General features: G+C 36.6%; 1 protein-coding gene and 1 non-coding gene across 3 annotated transcripts in view; one reads left to right on the forward strand and one right to left on the reverse strand.

Moving 5' to 3' along the window:
- Positions 1-573: 573 nt before the first annotated feature.
- The window catches only part of NUCKS1 (nuclear casein kinase and cyclin dependent kinase substrate 1), a 29,337-nt gene continuing 10,592 nt past the window's right edge, over positions 574-19,318 (reverse strand). The window contains exons 2-7 of one of the 2 annotated variants that reach the window (XM_031438708.2): positions 16,356-16,405; positions 14,614-14,719; positions 11,803-11,858; positions 8,052-8,204; positions 6,974-7,120; positions 574-6,054 (exon numbers count right to left, since the gene is read on the reverse strand). In XM_031438708.2, coding sequence (XP_031294568.1) covers positions 5,855-6,054; positions 6,974-7,120; positions 8,052-8,204; positions 11,803-11,858; positions 14,614-14,719; positions 16,356-16,405 — 712 coding nt within the window. In that variant the 3' untranslated portion in view covers positions 574-5,854. Of the gene's footprint in view, positions 6,055-6,973; positions 7,124-8,051; positions 8,205-11,802; positions 11,859-14,613; positions 14,720-16,355; positions 16,406-19,318 lie in introns of both variants that reach the window. The other variant, XM_010991360.3, reaches the window with a different exon arrangement.
- TRNAG-ACC (transfer RNA glycine (anticodon ACC)) lies at positions 18,612-18,681 on the forward strand. The gene has a single exon. It is a non-coding gene; the product is annotated as a tRNA-Gly (tRNA).

Below are 19,318 nucleotides of genomic sequence, written 5' to 3' on the forward strand. Positions count from 1 at the left end.
TCAATTACACTATTGGGATGACAAGGCAAGAATGTAAATAAGGGAAAAGGTTGAAAAGGATGCAAGTCCTAATAGCTACAGTATCTTGTACCATATTCTCCAGGTAAGAAGTAGTATTTAATGATAAACTGCAAGATAGTGTGGTTCTTACAGGTATTTGAAATTGAACGCAAATGTCTGTTTTACGAGTATTAACATTATCCTTTATTATATATAATGATAGGATTGTTGAAAGAAACTTGCCCTCCATCAGACTTCATAACCTTGGACATGAACATGAGGAAAATGCTCACAGGGACCCTCATGTACCCAGTCCAGTGCTCCCTTGATTAAGCAAAAGTCAGTGAACCTACTGTCTCTTGATACCATACTCTGAAGTATTAAGACAAGATATGCTTGTCTTGTTACCAACAACAGTGATGGTCACTGCTAGTTTCTAAAGAATTCATTTAGATAGCAGCCCCTCCCCCCCGATCAGGCTGGACTGGGATGGGACAGGCCAAGGTGATCAGCTGTATAATAAGCCAGGGTATTTGCTTGAGGGTATTATAAGAAGTACACAGAGCACACATCTGGGTTACAAAAGCCCTTTTATAAAGCCATTTTTAAACAAAACAAAACAAAAAAAGTTTACAAAAGAAAAAAAGATACAGAAAAAGAATAACTTGCTTCATATGTCCCCAAAAGAGAAAAAAAAATAAAGGGGACAATGCCAACATGCTCAACAATAAAGGATTCTTTTTCTTATTTTTTAATACAAAATACAAGCAAAGGATACACATACTTAAAACAGAGCTCAGGAACAGACACGCAGTCCTGGAAACCCTTCAATAAAAGAAAGCAGGAGTTTGTTTTTTCTTTGTCTATGCAGATCCATACAGAGACTGGGATATGTAGAAATTAAGTATCACAAAAGACCATCACACAAGTCTACCAATGCATGTTGAGTCTATAATTCACGAACATGGTCAACAAAATCATGTTCACTTCAACCCCATTTCATTTAAATTAAAAAAAAAACTTTTAAATAAAGTGGTTACATTCAAACTTTAACTTCCTTAGTACCATGCTGCAGATTTCAGCACTGTTAAGGTATTGCAAGAATGCCCAACCCTCTGGTGTCTGATCACGTATATCTAGCAACATTGTAGTATTAAGGGATGCCCGGGTTTCAGTCCATGGACAATTAAATATATTTAAGCAGGTTCTTCTCTTTTACTTTTCCTGCTCAGAACGTAAAAGATTAAGGACTAAAATTAAGGAAGATGGGGAATTTTAGAGCTGGCAAAATGAAGTCTGAAAGATGAATCAAGGCAAACAATTACTGAGAACTTGGCTGCTGCTTAACCTGGCAAATCTTAAAGTCTTTCCTTCAATCTTGCAGGAATTAGTTGTCTAAGGTTTGCTGCAACATGTTCATGGTAAACAAACCAAGTAGAGCTCTTATTTACAAATCTTGTAACAAATACTTCTGGAGGAAAAAAAGAAAAGAATTCACTAATTTCCAGAAGACAAAGGTTTAATTGCCAGACATATAACAAACACACACTCACACACACACCCACACAATACTTCAGGGGTTTTTATACAAGTTATTTAGGGCATAAGCTGAGTACTACACCCCTACACCCCATCAAAAAAGGAACAACAACAAAAAAAAATCCCAATTTTACCCACCCTCCCATAATCTAGAAAACCCTCCCTTCACCCCTGATGTACAAAGTGTATGCACGACGGCGGCACTCCACCAGCCACACAAAGCATGCTCAAACAGATGTCACCAGTTCCACCGCTCCATGGGCATGGCAACAGGCAGGTTTACAGGACTTTTCCCAATAGTGGTTAATACACAGTCAGCACCACTGTGAATTTTGTGAAGTAGGCTCGAAAAAAAGTGTAATTTAGAGATTTAGGATTTAGAGTGATTTTTGTATCAAGCTTATCTCAAGAAAAAGAGGAAATGGGTTGCACACTGAAATTCGGCTATAACTAGCTTGACGTCCCAATATTCAAAGAAACTAACTCCCTTTTCAAATAAACTCAGCTCCGGGTACAGAGAAAAGGACAGCTCTCTAACCTGAAGAGCAGCCAGCTTGTTCCAGTTTCCTCATTCCTTGACAGGAATGTATGTTACTCGTTCTGTTTAAGTATCTGTCTGAAGGCCCTTAAGAACAGGCCAGGTTTCTTCCTTTCCAAACTCCTAAGGTGATAGTTTATTCTCAGTGCAGCTACTGGTGATGTAGGCACAGAAAGGACTGTTCAGATCAAAACTTCCTTTCTGTAGAACAGCCACAGTGGCCACACGGTCTTTTATAAAGCCTTTCCTGTTGCTCCTGCTATTAAATTCTGCTCCTGCCTTTCTAACACCCTTAACTTTTTTTTTTTTTTTTAAGAAAAGCACTGCTCTTTCCCCAACCAGTACTCGAAAATCCATTTGTTCCTTGAATGTTCATGGATTAAAAAACAAAACAAAATTAATGTAAAAAAAAACAGTGTCAAGTTCAGTTTAGTTGATCATATCCTTAAGAATGTCAAAAATTTTACTGGATTGTAACCTCAAATTCCACCCTTGATTAGTTACATATAAGAAAATACTATTTGAACCAGAACCAAAATTAAGTATTGAACTGAGGGTTGAATCTGGAGCAAACCAGGTATTGTGGAGAAAAGAAAAAAAAAAGTATTAAATCTATCAAGGGAAATCAACTCCTGTTCTTCCAGGTTCAAAGATTTCCACTCATGACCTCCCTAAACGAGGACACACCCATTAATTTTCCTTCATGGACTCAACAGGAAGTGGAGATATGAAAGGGAGATGTTGTAGAAAGCAGGACAAATCTACCGTTACTGAAAGGAACATGTCTCCTTTGGGCCCACTCCACTGATTCCGACCTGAGGTGGGGAAGGCTAGCAGCAAGCAGCGAGCTACAAATAGATTTCATAAGATGGAAGCTACCCATTTCCAGCTATGCGTGTGTGCGTGCGTGCGTGCATGCGTGCATGTGTTGGGGAGGGAAGTCTGAAAGAAAGAACCAGAATGTAGTGTCAGTCAGCAAAGCTGCCGAAATCCACATCCCAGAGGTAAACCTAACGAGGCCAACATTGGAGAACTGAGATAACACAAACAAGCACTTTCCGAGTGAACGGCCCCCTTCCTGAGCACTGCAAACAAGACAGTGAACGCTATCGCCATTTCACCACAGGCACACTAGAGAAAAGGGGGGCGTTTAGTCAAGGGCGCTGCCAACGGCCAGTCCCCATCAGCTTATGCCTTGCAACCTGTCCTGGTACCATGACCAAGCCTGACTGTTGAGCACCTGTTTCCAGTTGAGACACCACAGCTGTCCTACTTGCATGCATGATTTGAAGGGAAGGCCAGGGTGTTTGAGATCATCAGTAAGAAGTGGAGAAAACACTTCATTTCATTCAGAGCCTGTCTCTCTTGGGGACACAGATCCTTTTGTCCAGTCTATTAGAAATATATATAATACATTTTTCAGTCTCATGAGTTAATCTTTTAAAAAGGGATCCCCAAAGAAAAAGCGCAACCAAATGCACACAAGTAACCTAGAAGACGTGATTACCTCTAAAGGATGTGCGTATATGACAGAGATGTTAGTGCAGATTAATATATTATAGAGATTGTGTTACATAAAATACCACGGCTAGTTTTAAAAGACCCTTCCCCCCAGTCTTCACGAAACATAATCTAAGGAAAGCGCAAATGTTACTAGGAATGTAAGACTTAAATTTATAAACCCCTAAAAAGAGAAGTGCATGGTGGAAACACTGAGAGGCTTTTTAACATGTGAACACAAACCTTGTTAAAATACCTGAACAAACCCAGAAAGCAAGTAGAATCATCTTTAACACTCCCATTGCAAAGTTCACAACTGTAAAGTTAACCATCATGAAAGATAATAATCCAATTGCTACCTATGTTTAAGTTTTGCATTTCGGCCAAGCACTAAAATCTCCAAATTCATTCTTTAACACACACAGTGTAACAGTGAAACAACTCTCTGTCACTGGTGCTTTCTTAAAAAAAAGGAATCACAGAGTAAGGATACTCCTTGCAATGTCTTAAAAATCAGAGTAAAAATATTCCTTAAATAACCTTTGTTCTATGACTATCTGCAAGAAAGCCAGGTTGTTTGAGAGAAAAATACGTTGTGACTTAAAAGATAGAAGGAAAACCACGTAAGTAAACATTGAAGAAGCAAATCTAGAGAAAAAGGCAGAGGTTAAATTTCACTAATTTTTCAACTTATTAGTGCACTAAGACCCCGAAACCTTGCTCCCATGAGCTCATGGTTATCAGAATGTGGAGGATCAAAACTACAGATCTGTCTCCTGCCTCCATAATGCATGTAAAAGTCTGTTACCAACTGCACACAGGCCTCCTGAATGCATGGTTTCTCCAGCCCCACAGAGCCCCTTAAACTTTTGTTTTAAGCAACAGGAGCAGTAAGCAGGGGCCCTAGTAAAAAGACAAAAGCTAACTGAATAGAGTCAGAGCAGCACTGAACACACTCCCATGGAGCACAGGATGTGGAGTGAGAGTAGAGCCGGGACAGCTCACGTCCTCGAGCAGAGCTGGCAGGCACTGGGGGCGGGGCGTGCAGTCGTATCCTTCCAGTAGCAGGAAGCCGAGAGATGCACTTCATGCCGTATTTCCATGAAGATATGGGGAGACAGGTGTATGGAAAAGAAAACGTTCTACCCCCGAATAAAAACAGCATGGCTCACGGGACCTAAATGCACATTTATGGCACAGAAGAATTTCAATTCTGTTTTCATGAAGGAAAAATCTCAAGTCTTTGTGATTGAGTTTCACATTAACTGGTACTTTATTTACTTAAAACCTAAACATTGTCAGTTTGAGAAGAAATCCACTGTGATATATAGATCTCGCCATTTAAGTTCTAGGGTTTTTTTGTTTTTTTTTTTTTTGATCCTTGGTAAAATTGTATCCAAGAAACAGAATAGATACATATATACTTTAAAACATGAACCATTAGAGAATGAAATAGGAAATAAAAAATGATTTAAGTTTTGGCGGCCCTTGCATTTTAAGTTCCTTAGACTGTAGCAGGATAGAAGGATCACTGGCTCCGAGTCTCTTAGAGATAACAAATGATGAAATTAAAAAAAACCCACACCCTCAAACAAGGTCAGGTAACCCAATTCCCTACCCTGCCCCAAGGTAAAAAATATGAATACTTTTAGTAACAATTCAGAATTCACCTTTATCTCCTACTTGCCCCATCAGTGGAAGCTTAGTCATGATTTTTTAGACATCCATATTTTTGTATATAGATATATAAACTTGTATTAGAGGACAATTAATTTTTTTAAAAAGTCCAGGTAGAGAAAGAAGCAATCATTTTTAACTAAAGCCCTCTACGTTTTTTGATTACTGTTCAACTTGCTACCATTTAGCAAAAAAGCAAAATTTCCATAGTGTTCACCTCAAATCTTATTGCTTTACAACTGTGGTATACCTTCCATCAAAATTAAAAAGATGAAGCAGTCAATCCAGTGATTCATCTGACATGGCTTTCATTGGGAAAGCGGGTGGGTTGGTGGGGGCGGTGACAAAGAGAAGACCAATAGACAAAAAGGGTAAATTAAACATACAATGGTTTTCTTTACAAAAAAAAAAAAAAAAAAGAGAGAGAGAGAATATGTTATTTTCAACAAAAGGAAAAAAGCATTGAAAGCCCATGAGTCAAGCCATAGCCAAAACCATATTCTATCTTAAGTAGGTTTTCTTTTTTTTCCCTCTTTTTTTCTTTTTTCTTTTTTTTTTCTCTTTTTTTAAATAAAATCTCTCCCCAAACCATTATCACTTTTAATCCTCCCCAGACTGGGCTTCATCTTCAGACCCTTCATCCCCAGACTTCTCGGGCGGAGGGCTTGCAGAAGCTTTCTTTTCTGGAGGGCTTTCTGGTTCCTCATCTTCTTCTTTGGGAGAAGGAGTCTTTTCTTTTGATGCCTTTGAAGCGGTGGGGCGACCCACTTTCCCTTTGCCTTTCACAGGACTTGGCGTCACTGAAAGAAAGATACCCATTTGGGGAAGGGAAGAAAATGTCTTTAATAAACATCAGCTACAAAACAAAACAATCGGTAAGAAAAAAATCTGTAAAGACAACACCGCAACTTTCTAAAAATCAGCGTGGGTATCAAACACTTTTTTACTAACACCGTCATGTTATATTAGCAGTAATGTCTATAATAAAGATGCTAAAGAAACTGCGTATCATCCTTAGTGGCTTGTGAAACTAAAACCTGTTCATGATAAAAATTAGTTACGTTTAAAAATTGGGTGAAGAAAAAGGGATGTAACTTAATCTGGTAGAACTGACGCCACCAGCAACTTTGGATAGTCCCATCATTCCCAACAGCAAGAGATAATGAGTAAAAAGTTCTACCTGCCAGAATGAAAACGAAAAGCAAATCCAGCTTTCCGATTTAGTGACAGTCTAGCTCGACCCGGAGAATGTCTGGCTCAAAGAAAAATGAATCTAAGTGCTCAGCTGTGGTTTTAGTCTGTCAGCACAGAGGATGGTGTAGGAATCGGAACACAGAGCGCTGATGTATTGCTACAGGCGTGTGTTTTCACAATTTCATGTTGACTAGACGTTGAGACTGTGGTATCAAAGGGGAAAAAAGGGCAGTAGTAGCTACGCTGGTGTGGTGTTTCTACCACTGGGCCTGATTCACATAGGTCATTCTCAAGCCTTGCCTTACGCAGAGCAGTAGCTGGACAGGGCTAAGCCACCGGACCGCGGCAGGGGCTGGAGTCCTCATGACTAAGTCAGTGCTGCTTCCAACTATGGAAGGCAGGATCCCTTGATTCTTGTTAAGTATGTGGCCAAGGCCAAGCCCTAATGAAGGATTTCTGTAGAGAAGCTTATTGGTTCTTGAGATTTTTCAAAGCAATAATTCATTTCACTTCTGCAGAGCTCACCTGTGGCCTTTAGCCTGGGTTTGGGCATTTTCTTTTCTTTTCTCTCAGGTTTGGACTTCTTAACCATCTTTTTGTTTTTCTTTTTTGAACTGCCATAGTCACTATCATCATCATCTTCCATTAGGAAATCCTCATCACTGCCGGAATCTTCTGAGAGGAAAGAAGAATTTCAACGTCCAACTTAATGTACACATCCTTCCAAGTGAACAAAGGAAGAGAGTGCTAAGAGTGACTGCAGGATGGGATTTAGGAGTCAAACACTCTTGGGTTCTATTTGCAGCTGTACTACTGATCTGGCTGGAGTTGTCACTGGCCCCACCTGTAAAATGGTTTAGCACGCACATGAGGGTCATGACTGACTTGTTTTAGGAGTAGGTTGAAACAGGAAGAGATAAGACAACCTGGATAAAACATAAAGCCATCAAATAACTTTCGGTAGTTCCATCGTTCCCATATAGTCCTGACGAGACCAGGGAAATGAAACTGCACTGATTCCGTGCGTCTGTCCCAACTATAAACAAATGAACTAAGAAAACGCCATACGAAGCAAAAATACATGTAATTAATTAATCTAAGTAACTTGTGAAACATCTAAATTCTTTTTCTTTTTTTAAATCACTTTTTTTTTTTTTGGCATGGGGAGGTAATTAGGTTTATTTAAATTTTTCTTTAATGGAGGTACTGGGGATTGAACCCAGGACCCTGTGCATCCTAAATACGTGCTCTACCACTTGAGCTATACCCTCCCCCTTGAAACATCTAAATTCTATTAACACGTTTGTCAAGAGAGGTCTACGCCCTTCTCTACCAGGCCAAAGTTATAAATCTTATAACACCCACCAGGTAACTGTTACTCTAACAACTGTTCACTCAGTATTTCAGTATAAATGATGCACATCATAATCATAGGAATCTTTGAATCTTTTAAAATACAAATAGATATCAAACAGTCATCTCTCTTAATAGTGAGGATCTAATTTAAGGGACTGATTGTAACATTTAGCATCCACAAAAATGCTGAAGTAATCAAGGTCACCAACTACAACCACGACCAGAGTAACAGGCCAGCGGTACGTACTCTCCTGGAATGGTGCCTCATCCTCGTCTTCTTGTTCTTCTTCACTGCCCACATCTTCCATGAGCATCTCCCTCTGTTTAGAGGCTGCTTTAGAGGCTGCCTGCCGTTGCTGGCGCACATTTTTATGATCTTCTTTTTCATCTTCACTGTCCTCTGCAATATCAAAGTTATAATGCAGTGATCAAAGAATTATGGGTTTGACAGCTGACAAGAAAAGCCAGTGTAAGATACAATCTGCAGCTTTATTTCATTCAAAAAGGGTAAATTCTATCCCTAAAAATTCCTATAAAATATACAAAAGAGCTAAAATTCAAAGAATGAACTTAAATAAGACTATATTCCCACTATTACATATAAAATAACTTAGGCATGGAGTTTTAAGTAGTAATAAAGCTGAATTTAGGTGTGAACACATGCTTCTTACAACATACTTTAAACTTACATCATTCCTTTGCCCTAAAATTCTCAATTGCAGTCAAATCTACGTTCACAATTTTTAAAAACTAAAGTTAGAAAAATATTTTTAAATAGTAGAACCGGGAAGGCTATCTTCCAATGATATTTATTCTAAGATACAAAACATACAGATGCTAAAATAATGTCAAGCTACTATCCTTTATGAATGAAGTGTGACCATTTCAGTTTAGAGGGGTTTGAGGGAAAATTTTAAAACACATTTATATTTAGATCAATTAGATCTTAATACAAGTTAAATAAAATTACTTTCTTATACTATAGTCTATCAATGAAAAGTTCTTTTCAACACACAGCTGTGCTTGTGAATAAATCTGGTTAAAGAGCAGGCTGCCAACCAACCGGCTCTAGACCAAGTCACATCTGTATTAGCCTCTACCTACAGCTCTTCTCCTGGACTTTGGGGATCCCGTATTAAGATTTAGCTGTGGGAAATGAAAATCAAAATCACGAGACATCATCTCACATCTGGTAGAATGGCCATTATCAAAAAGAACACAACTAGCAAATGTTGGTAAGGATGAGGAGAAAAGGGAACCCTTGTACATAATTGGTGGGAATGTAAACTGGTGCAGCCATTATGGAAAACAATATGGTGGTTTCTCAAAAACTTAAAATTAGAACCATCATATGGCCCAGCAATTCCACTCCTGGGCATATATACAAGAAAAACAAAAACATTAATTCAAAAAGATACACACACCCTGCTATTAACTGCAACATTATTTATAATTGCCAAATATGGAAGCATCCTAAGTGCACATCAATAGATGAATGGATAAAGAAGCTGTAGCATATATAGGCAATGGAATACAACTCACCCATAAAAAAGGGTATTTTGCTTTTTGTGGCCCTTCATTCACCTTTTTTGTTTGTTTCACTTCTAAAACCAGAATTTTATAATTGGCATAAACATTTTCATTGCACCAAAAAAAAAAACAAAATACCTGGAAATAAACTTAACCAAGGAGGTTACCTATATTCTGAAAACTGTAAAACACTGAAGAAGGAAATTGAAGATGATACAAAGAAATGGAAAGATATCTTGTGCTCTTGGATTGGAAGAATCAACATTATCAAGATGGCCATACTACCCAAAGCAATCTACAGATCCAATGCAACCCCTGTCAAAATACTCATGACATTTTTCACAGAACCAGAACAAACAATTCCAAAATTTATATGGAACCACAAAAGATGCCAAATTGCCAAAGCAATCTTTTATAGGTCTTTTTTCCCCCTCTTTCTTCTTTTTGTTCTCTTTTCTTACAGTTTGATGACTAGAGAAATTCCTTTAACATTTGTTTTAAAGTTGGTTTGATGGTGCTGAATTATTTTAGCTTTTGTTTATCTGTGAAGCTTTTGATTTCTCCATCAAATCTGAACCAGAGCCTTGCTAGACAGAGTATTCTTGGTTATACGTTTTTCCCTTTCATCATTTTAAATACATCTTGACACTCCCTTCTGGCCTGTAGAGTTTCTGCTGAAAAATTAGCCGATAACCTTATGGGAGTTCGTTCCCTTGTATGTTATTTGTTGCTTTTTTCTTGCTAATTTTAATATTTTCTCCTTATCCTTAATTTTTGTCAATTTGATGACTATGTGCCAAACTTTTATGTTCCTCTTTGGGCTGATCCTGTGTGGAACTCTCTGCGCTTCCTGGACTTTGGGTGACTGTTTCCTTTCCCAAGTTGGGGAAGTTTTCGGTTATTATCTCTCCAAAAATTTTCTCAGGTTCTTTCTCTCTCTCTTCTTTTTCTGGGACACTTAGAATGAGAATATTAGTGTGCTTCATGTTGTCCCAGAGTTCTCTTAAACTATCCTCATTTCTTTCCATTCTTTCTTCTTTTTTCTGTTGTGCAGTAGTGATTTCCACTATTCTGTCTTTTAGCTCACTGATCATTCTTCTGCCTCGTTTAGTCTATTCTTAGTTCCTTCTAGTGTGTTACTCATTTCAGTGATTTTACTCTTCAACTCTGTTGAGTTTTCATTGTATTTTCCAACTCTTTGCTAAAAACTTCACTCTGTGCTTCTATACTCCTCTTGAGTTCTCTGAACATCTTTGCCATCATTACTTTAAACTCTTTCTCAGAAAAACTGCCTATCTCCTCATCACTTATTTCTTCTTCTGGGATTTTACCTTGTGCCTTAGCCTGGGAAATATTCCTCTGCTGCCTCATATTGTCTATCCTTCTACTTGTATTTTTAGGTAGGTTAGTTATCTTTCTCGACCTGGGAGAGGTGGCCCTCTTTGGGAGACATCCTATGCATCCCAGCAGGACACTCCTCTCTTGTCACCCAAGAGTCAGGGTCCAGCCAGTCCCAGTACCGTGGGGCTCCTGGAGTTAAGCCCCACTGGCCTTCAAAACCAGATATTCTGGGGTCTCCTCCTCCTCCCAATGCTAGAATCCTGGGCTGGGGACATGGGGCTTAGAACTCTTACTCCTGTGGGAGGGCCTCTGCAACTTAATTATCCCTCAGCTTGTGGGTTGCCCACCCAGGGGGTATGGGGCCCGATTATATTGCAAGCATGCCCCTCCTACCATCCTGCTGTGGTTCCCTCTTTAGGTTTCCAGTTGAAGATCTTTTTTGCTAGGTTCCAGTCTTTTTATCCTGGTGGTTGTTTAGCAGTCAGCTGTGGTTTTGTTGCAGTCGCAAGGAGAGGTGAGCTCATGGTTCTACTACTCCACCATTTTGACCAGAAATCTCATTAATTCTTTTAAGTTAAAATTCTTATAAAAAACTTTCTCCATGGTTACTGTTTCAAAGAATTACTTTCAGCTAAAAAGAGTAGGACTGACACTAACTGTTGTTTGCTTTTTAACCCAGGGCCATCACTCCCCTTTTATATCTCGATTTCACTTAGTACTGTATATATGTTCATATTATTCTATTTAATTTGATATCCTTTATTTGTTCATGTAAATGGTTTTCAATCTTGACTATGCATCAGAATAATGTGTAAATACTTTTAAAAATCCAAGCCTCCACATCCCATCTGGACACACTGAATCAGAAGTCCTGGGATGGGATGGAGTATGTTTAAAAAAAAACAAACAAACAAACAAACAAACAAACAAACAAAAAAAAACCCTTCACAGGAAACTGTAATAAGCCACCAGGACTGAGAATCACTTTGAGCTCTTTGAAGATGGAACATGTAACGCGTGTAATGCAGTATTTACAACAGTGCCTGGCATTATTATAAACCACTTATCAAAATGTCTAATAATAAGTATATAAATAAGAATTACAATTATTATGTTAAAAATTGTACCTGCTGAGTGAGAATCATCCTTCTTGGTCTTCACATCTTTTTCTTCTGAGTCCTCACTATAAAGGGGGGGGGGGAGTTTAAAAGTCTTAGGTCAACATCTCAGAGGACACAGATCTCTGGCATCTGACTGTAGAAGAACACCAAAGAAAACCTCTTTTATACATAAAATGTTTAAACAGATGCTGAGGGGTCAAATTGCTTCCATTATTCCCCTACTTCACAGGGATGCTGGTGAATAATTTATCTGTTTTTTGAACAGTTTTATCTACTTTTGGAAAACACTGCTTCTTCCAGAGACCCAAAGGAAAAAAATAAGATATCTCAACAGAGGTTAAAAACTTCTCACCTACGGATAAGGCCTGGTTCACAAGAAATTTAATAAGAACAAAAGTCTGTGCTGTAAGAGGCAGAGTATAACTATACTGAAAGTAAGTCACATAATATATCAGTGGTGGTAAAGCAGGCAAATACATGGACAGCACCAAATATAGATGCAAAAAACCTACAATATAATTATTAAAGAAAATGGAGTTCAGTTATAAAGATTACAATATGCCAAAAAATTTATCTAAAACAAAATGAAAACAAATCAATTAACATTATTGCCTAATATTTTCTGCCTCCAATATTTCTATACATCAAAAACCTCAACACACAGACCTGACTACTATCATGGAGAAAATAAAAGTGAGCTAAAGGTCACTGCAAAGTAAAATAAGAAGGTAAGGAGATTCAAAGTTCAATGGAAAATTTTACAAAATAACTTTTTAGGTCACAAAAATGCACATTTTATATCCTCACAAATCTTAACTTGGAAATCTGTGTTCTAGTGTTCCATCTTTGTCATAAATTAATTAGTTGTATGATCTTAGGCAGATCATTTGGTATTCTTCAGTGCTAAAATTTTATAATTCCATGAGAAATTTTGACAAACAAAAACGAAAACAGTCATACTTAAAAACTGCCTTCATAGCTTTCTTTTCTCAAACAACAGATCTGGTAAATCTCTTTTGGTATTCCCATAATCTAGATGGCACTCAAACAACAAACTATTGAACCCAAGATTCCCAGACAAAGCGAAAAATCAAACACATTTCTTTAGTAAGTAATGTGATCCAAACACACCAGAATTCTGAACCTGTGACTATCCTATATAAATATTTTATGCAAAATAAGCATTTAATTCACAAGTCTATTACAATGATGAAGAACTGTACCACTTTCTCTAGTTCTTTTATTATTGAATTTATAGAGACCACTAATCCTTGAGCCCTGTTACAGCAAGGTCAAGTAAAAGCTGAACTTTTAAGTAGAGCCCAACAGAAAAATCAACATGATACGGATCTGAGAGAATAAACATACAAGCTACTTAATACAAATGGCAATAAAAGTTGTATTTATTTCAATCATTCTTGGACACTTAGGAGAAAGTGAAAAACCACATGATTAAGCGACAGGGAAAAATTCAGGCTAGATATCAATCACATCAATGAGACATTATAACAGGCCATAAAGAAGCTCATTCCTAGGAGAAATATAATAAACGAATATAATGAAAGATAGTTCTAAGTTGGACTGCTGTATAAAACTGGAGTAGAGAGATATAGTATGAAACTATGGAAGAGTTGTCTCCCAAAAGTATAATTTTGTCTTACTTTTTTCCTCAAAACCACATTTCTGAAATTCTTCAGGAAAGAAAATACCAGAGGTTAGTGATTAAAGCAAGCAGAAAATACTAGGTAAACGCATTTATTATTGTTATTTCTACAAATTTAGCATTCTGTGAATTCAGCATGAAAGACTTTTGCCTAGGGCTTTATGACAGTGATTTTAGTGCTTGAAAGTAAGTATCTTAGAAGAACTAGCAACAATTATTATCATTTCTTAACTGCTTATACTTAACAGCATTGTTTGGAAGTGGTATTGCCTAATAGTTAGAAAACAGACTTTGGAGTCCAGCAGATATGGTTTTAAGAACTGTTGGCCCATTTGCTGGTCCTTGAATAAATCACTGACCCCTCTTAGTTAATATTACTTATCCTAATAAAGGTGTTGTGAGAATCATAGGATAATGAATATAAATTAGCGCAGAGATATTGGCACTTAGTAATCATAAACAGTAACTACCATTGCCGCCACCACCACCACCACCAGCACCACCACCACCGTCATGGAGGTCTTAAAGTTACACTACAGTGAGGATGAGAGTGTCACGTGTATACCTGTTAAGAGCAGAGATGAAAACTACAATATCCTGGTTTCATGAGGCCTTAAGTCATCTGAATTCATTTACAGAAATAAAGGAAAAGAAACTGTCCAAAATATTTAAAATAATTATTTAAACAAAGTAGAATTGATTACAGACAGTAAAACCCAGTAGGAAATGCAACTTAAGACTCTAAGCTTTAGCTATGATTCTGCCAGTGATCTGTGACTGAACAGAAAAGGTCACTTATTCTTTGCCATCACACAATGTAAATGTCAGTACTACTCTTAGGTAACAAGTCACATACTTAAACAATCTTTCTGTCTCTGTTCAAAGGTTCGATGTAGCAACAAAGGCATTCCAGCATTCTTGGAGCTCACCTTGGATTCCAGGCTGAGTCCAAGCAAGCCTCAGGACCTCAGAGAGGCTAACCTCGAGACTCAGAGGCCCTGCCTGAGGTGCTATGAAATATGCAGAACAACACTGAGTGGACAGTAAGCACTTTCCCAAAGTAACTGGAGATTCTACTCATTTAGAAATCAGAGACAACCCTCTTCTCGGAGTCATGACAGCATAAGAAGAAACACATTAACAACACCTCTTACCTATCTTCCTGTGAATTCTTTCCAGATCGCCTCTTATTTTTAGCTTCTCGGGGAGAAGATCGAATTTTCTTAGTTGGAGGGCCTGAATCTCTTCCATAATCTTCGTCTAAATAGAGTATTTTTCAAATTCAGTGAACTGTACTATGATTTTTATATGTCAAAACTACCACCAATATTTACTGAGATAATTTTCTCATGTGATTTAAAAAGTGAGAGGTCAGGATTTCCTAAATACTTTTTTCATTAAAAAAAAAATTCTTTCCTACCCATTCTACCATAACTCAATCATTTCCAATTTTTGCATATTACCCTCCAGTCTTCATGTGTATATTTTAATCTACCTGCAGCCAAATATCTCTTATTTTATATTCTACCCTTTTAAATTTTTTTTTTACTTTTTTTTTACCCTTTTAATTTATTAAAGATTTTTACATGTTTCCATATCTTCATATCTATTTGGAAACTATTATAGTAATATGGTTATATTACAAGTATTTTAGAATGTAAAGAACCCACAATTCTATAGTCCTAACACAGTTATCAATTAAATTACACTTAAACTAAAGTATTATACATAGCATACTCTGACATTTGGTGAAAATACCTCCAATTTCAAAAGCTCTATGAAACAAAAGAAAAATAACTCTGCCTTAAAAGGTGTAGTAAAAAACTATAGTTTAAAAAAAAGGTATAGTGAAAAACTAGTTTCTTACACCACTATATATAATCATGAGGATCTAGAATATTTTGAAGCTTCAGCAATTATTAAATGGTTGAATAATTATAAATTATGGAATATCATACAACCATTAGCAACCATAAACTTTTAGTAACACAAGAAAGGAAGGGGGGGGTATGAGGGACACAAAATCCAAAATTGTATAGCAAGATGTCAACTATATTTTTAAAAGGAAAAAAAGGACAAAAGGCTTTTTAAATAAAAAGGTTAAAATGGCCATTTGCTGGCTAAGGGGCCTTGAGTAATATTTCTGCCTCAGTTCCCTTATCTGTAAAATGAAAACAACAATATATACATATAGTCCCATTTTAACAGGACTGACCTAAGGATTAAATGGGTAAATGCAAACATTTAGCAAGCATTTAATAAATATTAGTATTAACTCTGGGAGGTTGGATTATGTTATTTTTTAAATTCTTATTTATACATATCTTTTCTAAGTTTTCCCAAAGTGCATAATATTATTTTTATAAAATAAAATTAGGCTTAAAAAAGAAAGAAAAAAGAATAGTAAATACATCTGGAAAGTGAAAGGACATATTCTAAAGAAAACTTTTATGGCTAAGATTTAAGATACACTACTCATTCTGAGTTCACAAATCAAAGGTGTTTTACAAAATAGTTTCATCTTACTTCATTATGCAAAAAACTTATATACTCCCTATTACAAAGTATGGGTTTTACTGTGATTATAGCAGGAGATACATCAACTGATAAACCTTGCAGCAGAATTGTCGCACATTTCAACTCTGAACTCCAAAACCAGATAAGGAAAAAAAGAAGTATTCAAATGTTTATTATCAATAATTTACTAAGGAAAAGTTAAAATCCATGCAAGTTCACCTTCTGTTTTGGGTGACACAGACTGACATAATTTACATACATCAATAGTCTAAAAATAAAAAATAAAACTTATTCCAAAAGAATAATGAAAAAGTATATAAGCTGGCTATTCTTCCACTAGTCAGGCCAACTTACATTTTATTGAAACCGCAAAACTTACCAGCATCATCAGATTCCTGAAACTGTGAATAATCAACGACCTTCCTATTTCTGTAGAAAGAAGAGATTCTAATTAAGATCACAAAAACGTAGGATTTTTATAAGATATTAGAACCCACATTTACTTCATGAACAGAATTAGAACTAGCTCTCTGAAAAGTATTTTTCAATAAGCCCCTACCATCAGCCAAAAACTGTCACTTTTTTACAGAAAGTGCAGCTTAAACCGAAAGTATTTCAAACTACAATTCTCATATTGCTCATCTCAGGGATGGCTCAAACACTGTCCTTTCCCACAAAACAACTTTTCACCTTCCACGAGTACATAAGATAGTAAAATAAATCAAACTACCATGTATATTCATTATAGAGAGACAATATCACACAAACCCAAACTGTAAATGTTATTTTTACTGCTACACATGCACATACACCTACACCTGATAAGCAAGGTTATTACTGAGTTTTTTTCATGTCAAAGTGACTCAAATATAATACAGTTAATTATAATATATAAACTGTGGTGACAGTCAAGTCTTACATAGAAGGGGATGGAAAAAATTGATTCATTCAAAACATGCTTTTTATTAATGAGCATTTATTAAAGGTACAAATTTATGTATCTACTCGATTCAAAGATTTTTAAGTACTTCTTACTAGGTAAAGCTTCTTTAATATCTCAAACAAATCTTAATTTTCCTACCTTATAGTCTAAACTTAGAAGTTTAAAATTCCTCCCCTAGAGAGATATGAAAACTTCCATGTTAGTAACCAAACAGTCTAGCATTTAAGAGACTTAGAGGCACTGTAACTGAATGGAAACTGAGTAAGTGAACTGAAAGAACTAAGAGAAACAGGCCACCAACTGCACTTAACCTGAGCAGAGGAACATTCCCGGTTTTACAGATGAAAACACCATTTAAATGCAAAAAACAAGATAGTCAGAATTCAAGTATAGTTATGACTTCTATATAATATGCAAAAATGACAGGGTAGGGGTGAAATCTGAACACGTTTGGGGCTTAGATGTGGAGGAAAGTAGAGCCTCACCCTTGATTTAAGAGAGAGAGAGAAAAAAAGAAAGGCTCTTAAGGAATTGTGCCTTCTGTTTTTCTTTAGTCTACCAACAATGAACTATCTTCTCATGTTATTGCCTCAATGAGTCAAGACGTAAAACCGTAAAATATGTTGCAACTATGTTTTATTATAAGAAACTGAGTTTATATATCAAAGATACCATTCTATTGGGAAAGTTAATTTTTAAAATATGACTCTTATTCCATGTTTATGAGTTACCTAGAGTAGTCAAATTCAGAGACAAAACGTAGGATGGTGGTTGCCGGGAGTGGAGTCGTGGGAATGGAGAGTCATTGGTACTTACAGCTTCAGTTTTGTAACAGGAGAGTTCTGGAGATTTGGGTGCACAAAAACGTGAATGTAGTTAATGCTACTGAACTGTACATTTGAAAATGATTAAGATGGTAAATTTTATGTTATTCTTACAATTAAAAAAAGAATAAATTTTTTTTCTAAAAAAAGCTTATTTTGGGGGCTGGTAATCAAATGCTTATTATATTCCAGCAAAATAGTGATGTTTAATGACAGATGCCATGAAAAACAGTATTATGATCACAATGCAAAGATGACCATTTTCTGCATTACTTAGGATCAAGGAAGATGGGACATGGAACCAGGGGAAGGTATCCAGAAGAGGGAGTTTTAAATTTTAATTTCAAATAATTAATGTACACATTCTGAAATTGGAGGCACGGTAATTTTAGGTTATCCATGCTAGTGGAAATCACAACTAAAATACTGGTACAATTTTTGGGTACCAAATATCAATAGATACATCCTACAAGACTACATAAAGAAGGGTAACTATAATGTTGAAGTGTATATCACATGAAAAACAACTGAATAAACCAGGATTTTTAACTTGCAAAAGAAAAAACATGTTAGCTTTGGTGATCAGATGAAGTGTGGGATCAACATAAAGAACTTTTAATAGTTTGCTAATGATAATTACTTCCTTAGTCTATCACTAGAAACACTGCAGAAATTATGTTATAGTAAAAAGTATAAAATCTGTTAGTAAGAATGCTGGGTTCTGCTTCTAGAACTTCAAGCAAATCACTTCATTTCTCTGGGTCTCGGTTCTTCCTCTGTTGGAACTAATGACCTAAGTTGCTTGACAGATCTAAAAAATTACTCTATAAAATTAAATTATCAAAGTTTAATAAAAAAAAGGGGGGGAGGGTATAGCTCAGTGGTAGAGCACTTGCCTACCACGCATGAAGTCCTGGGTTCAATCCCCAGTACCACCATCAAAATAAAAAACAAACCAACCTGATTACCTTCCCCGACCAAAAAAAACCCCCAAACCAAACCAAAACAAGTTTAATAAAAGAAGACTTTTTCAGTTGGAAATGGTCAACTATCCTTTTGCACAGCACACATTTTAACACACATTGCTGGACCGTTTGTTTTCCTCAGTGATGTCATGTCCACATTTCTGGTGCAGAACAAGGTAAAAAGTAGGCACTCCAATGTTTTCTGAAACTTTAGCCCTTAGAGCCAAATTCAAGAGCTCTGTTAGAAACCTAGTTTTAGAAAATACTTCAGGGGATAAAAGCCAGTCTCCTCCAAGTCTTTTAAGATCTCATCTCTTGCCACTTAACGATCAAGCAACCCAGGAGGTCTGTAACCTCACCAGTCATGCCACTGCTTACAACCTGGTTGTGCCGCCAGCTCCTTGGCTTAGAATGCTATTCATACCACTCTTGCTCATTCGACATACAACCTCACCTCCTTTAAGCAATTTTAATCCCTTGATACTATATAATCTACTAAACGCGAGCTTTTTGAGGACAGGGGTTGTCTCTCCTTAATTTGGAGCACCAAATTCAAGAAAGGCGTTTGATGAGGGAACGGACTTGCCATCTGCAAAGGATTCGGGTGGGA

Source organism: Camelus dromedarius, chromosome 21 (genome assembly GCF_036321535.1).
Source record: "Camelus dromedarius isolate mCamDro1 chromosome 21, mCamDro1.pat, whole genome shotgun sequence".
Lineage (NCBI taxonomy): Eukaryota > Metazoa > Chordata > Mammalia > Artiodactyla > Camelidae > Camelus > Camelus dromedarius.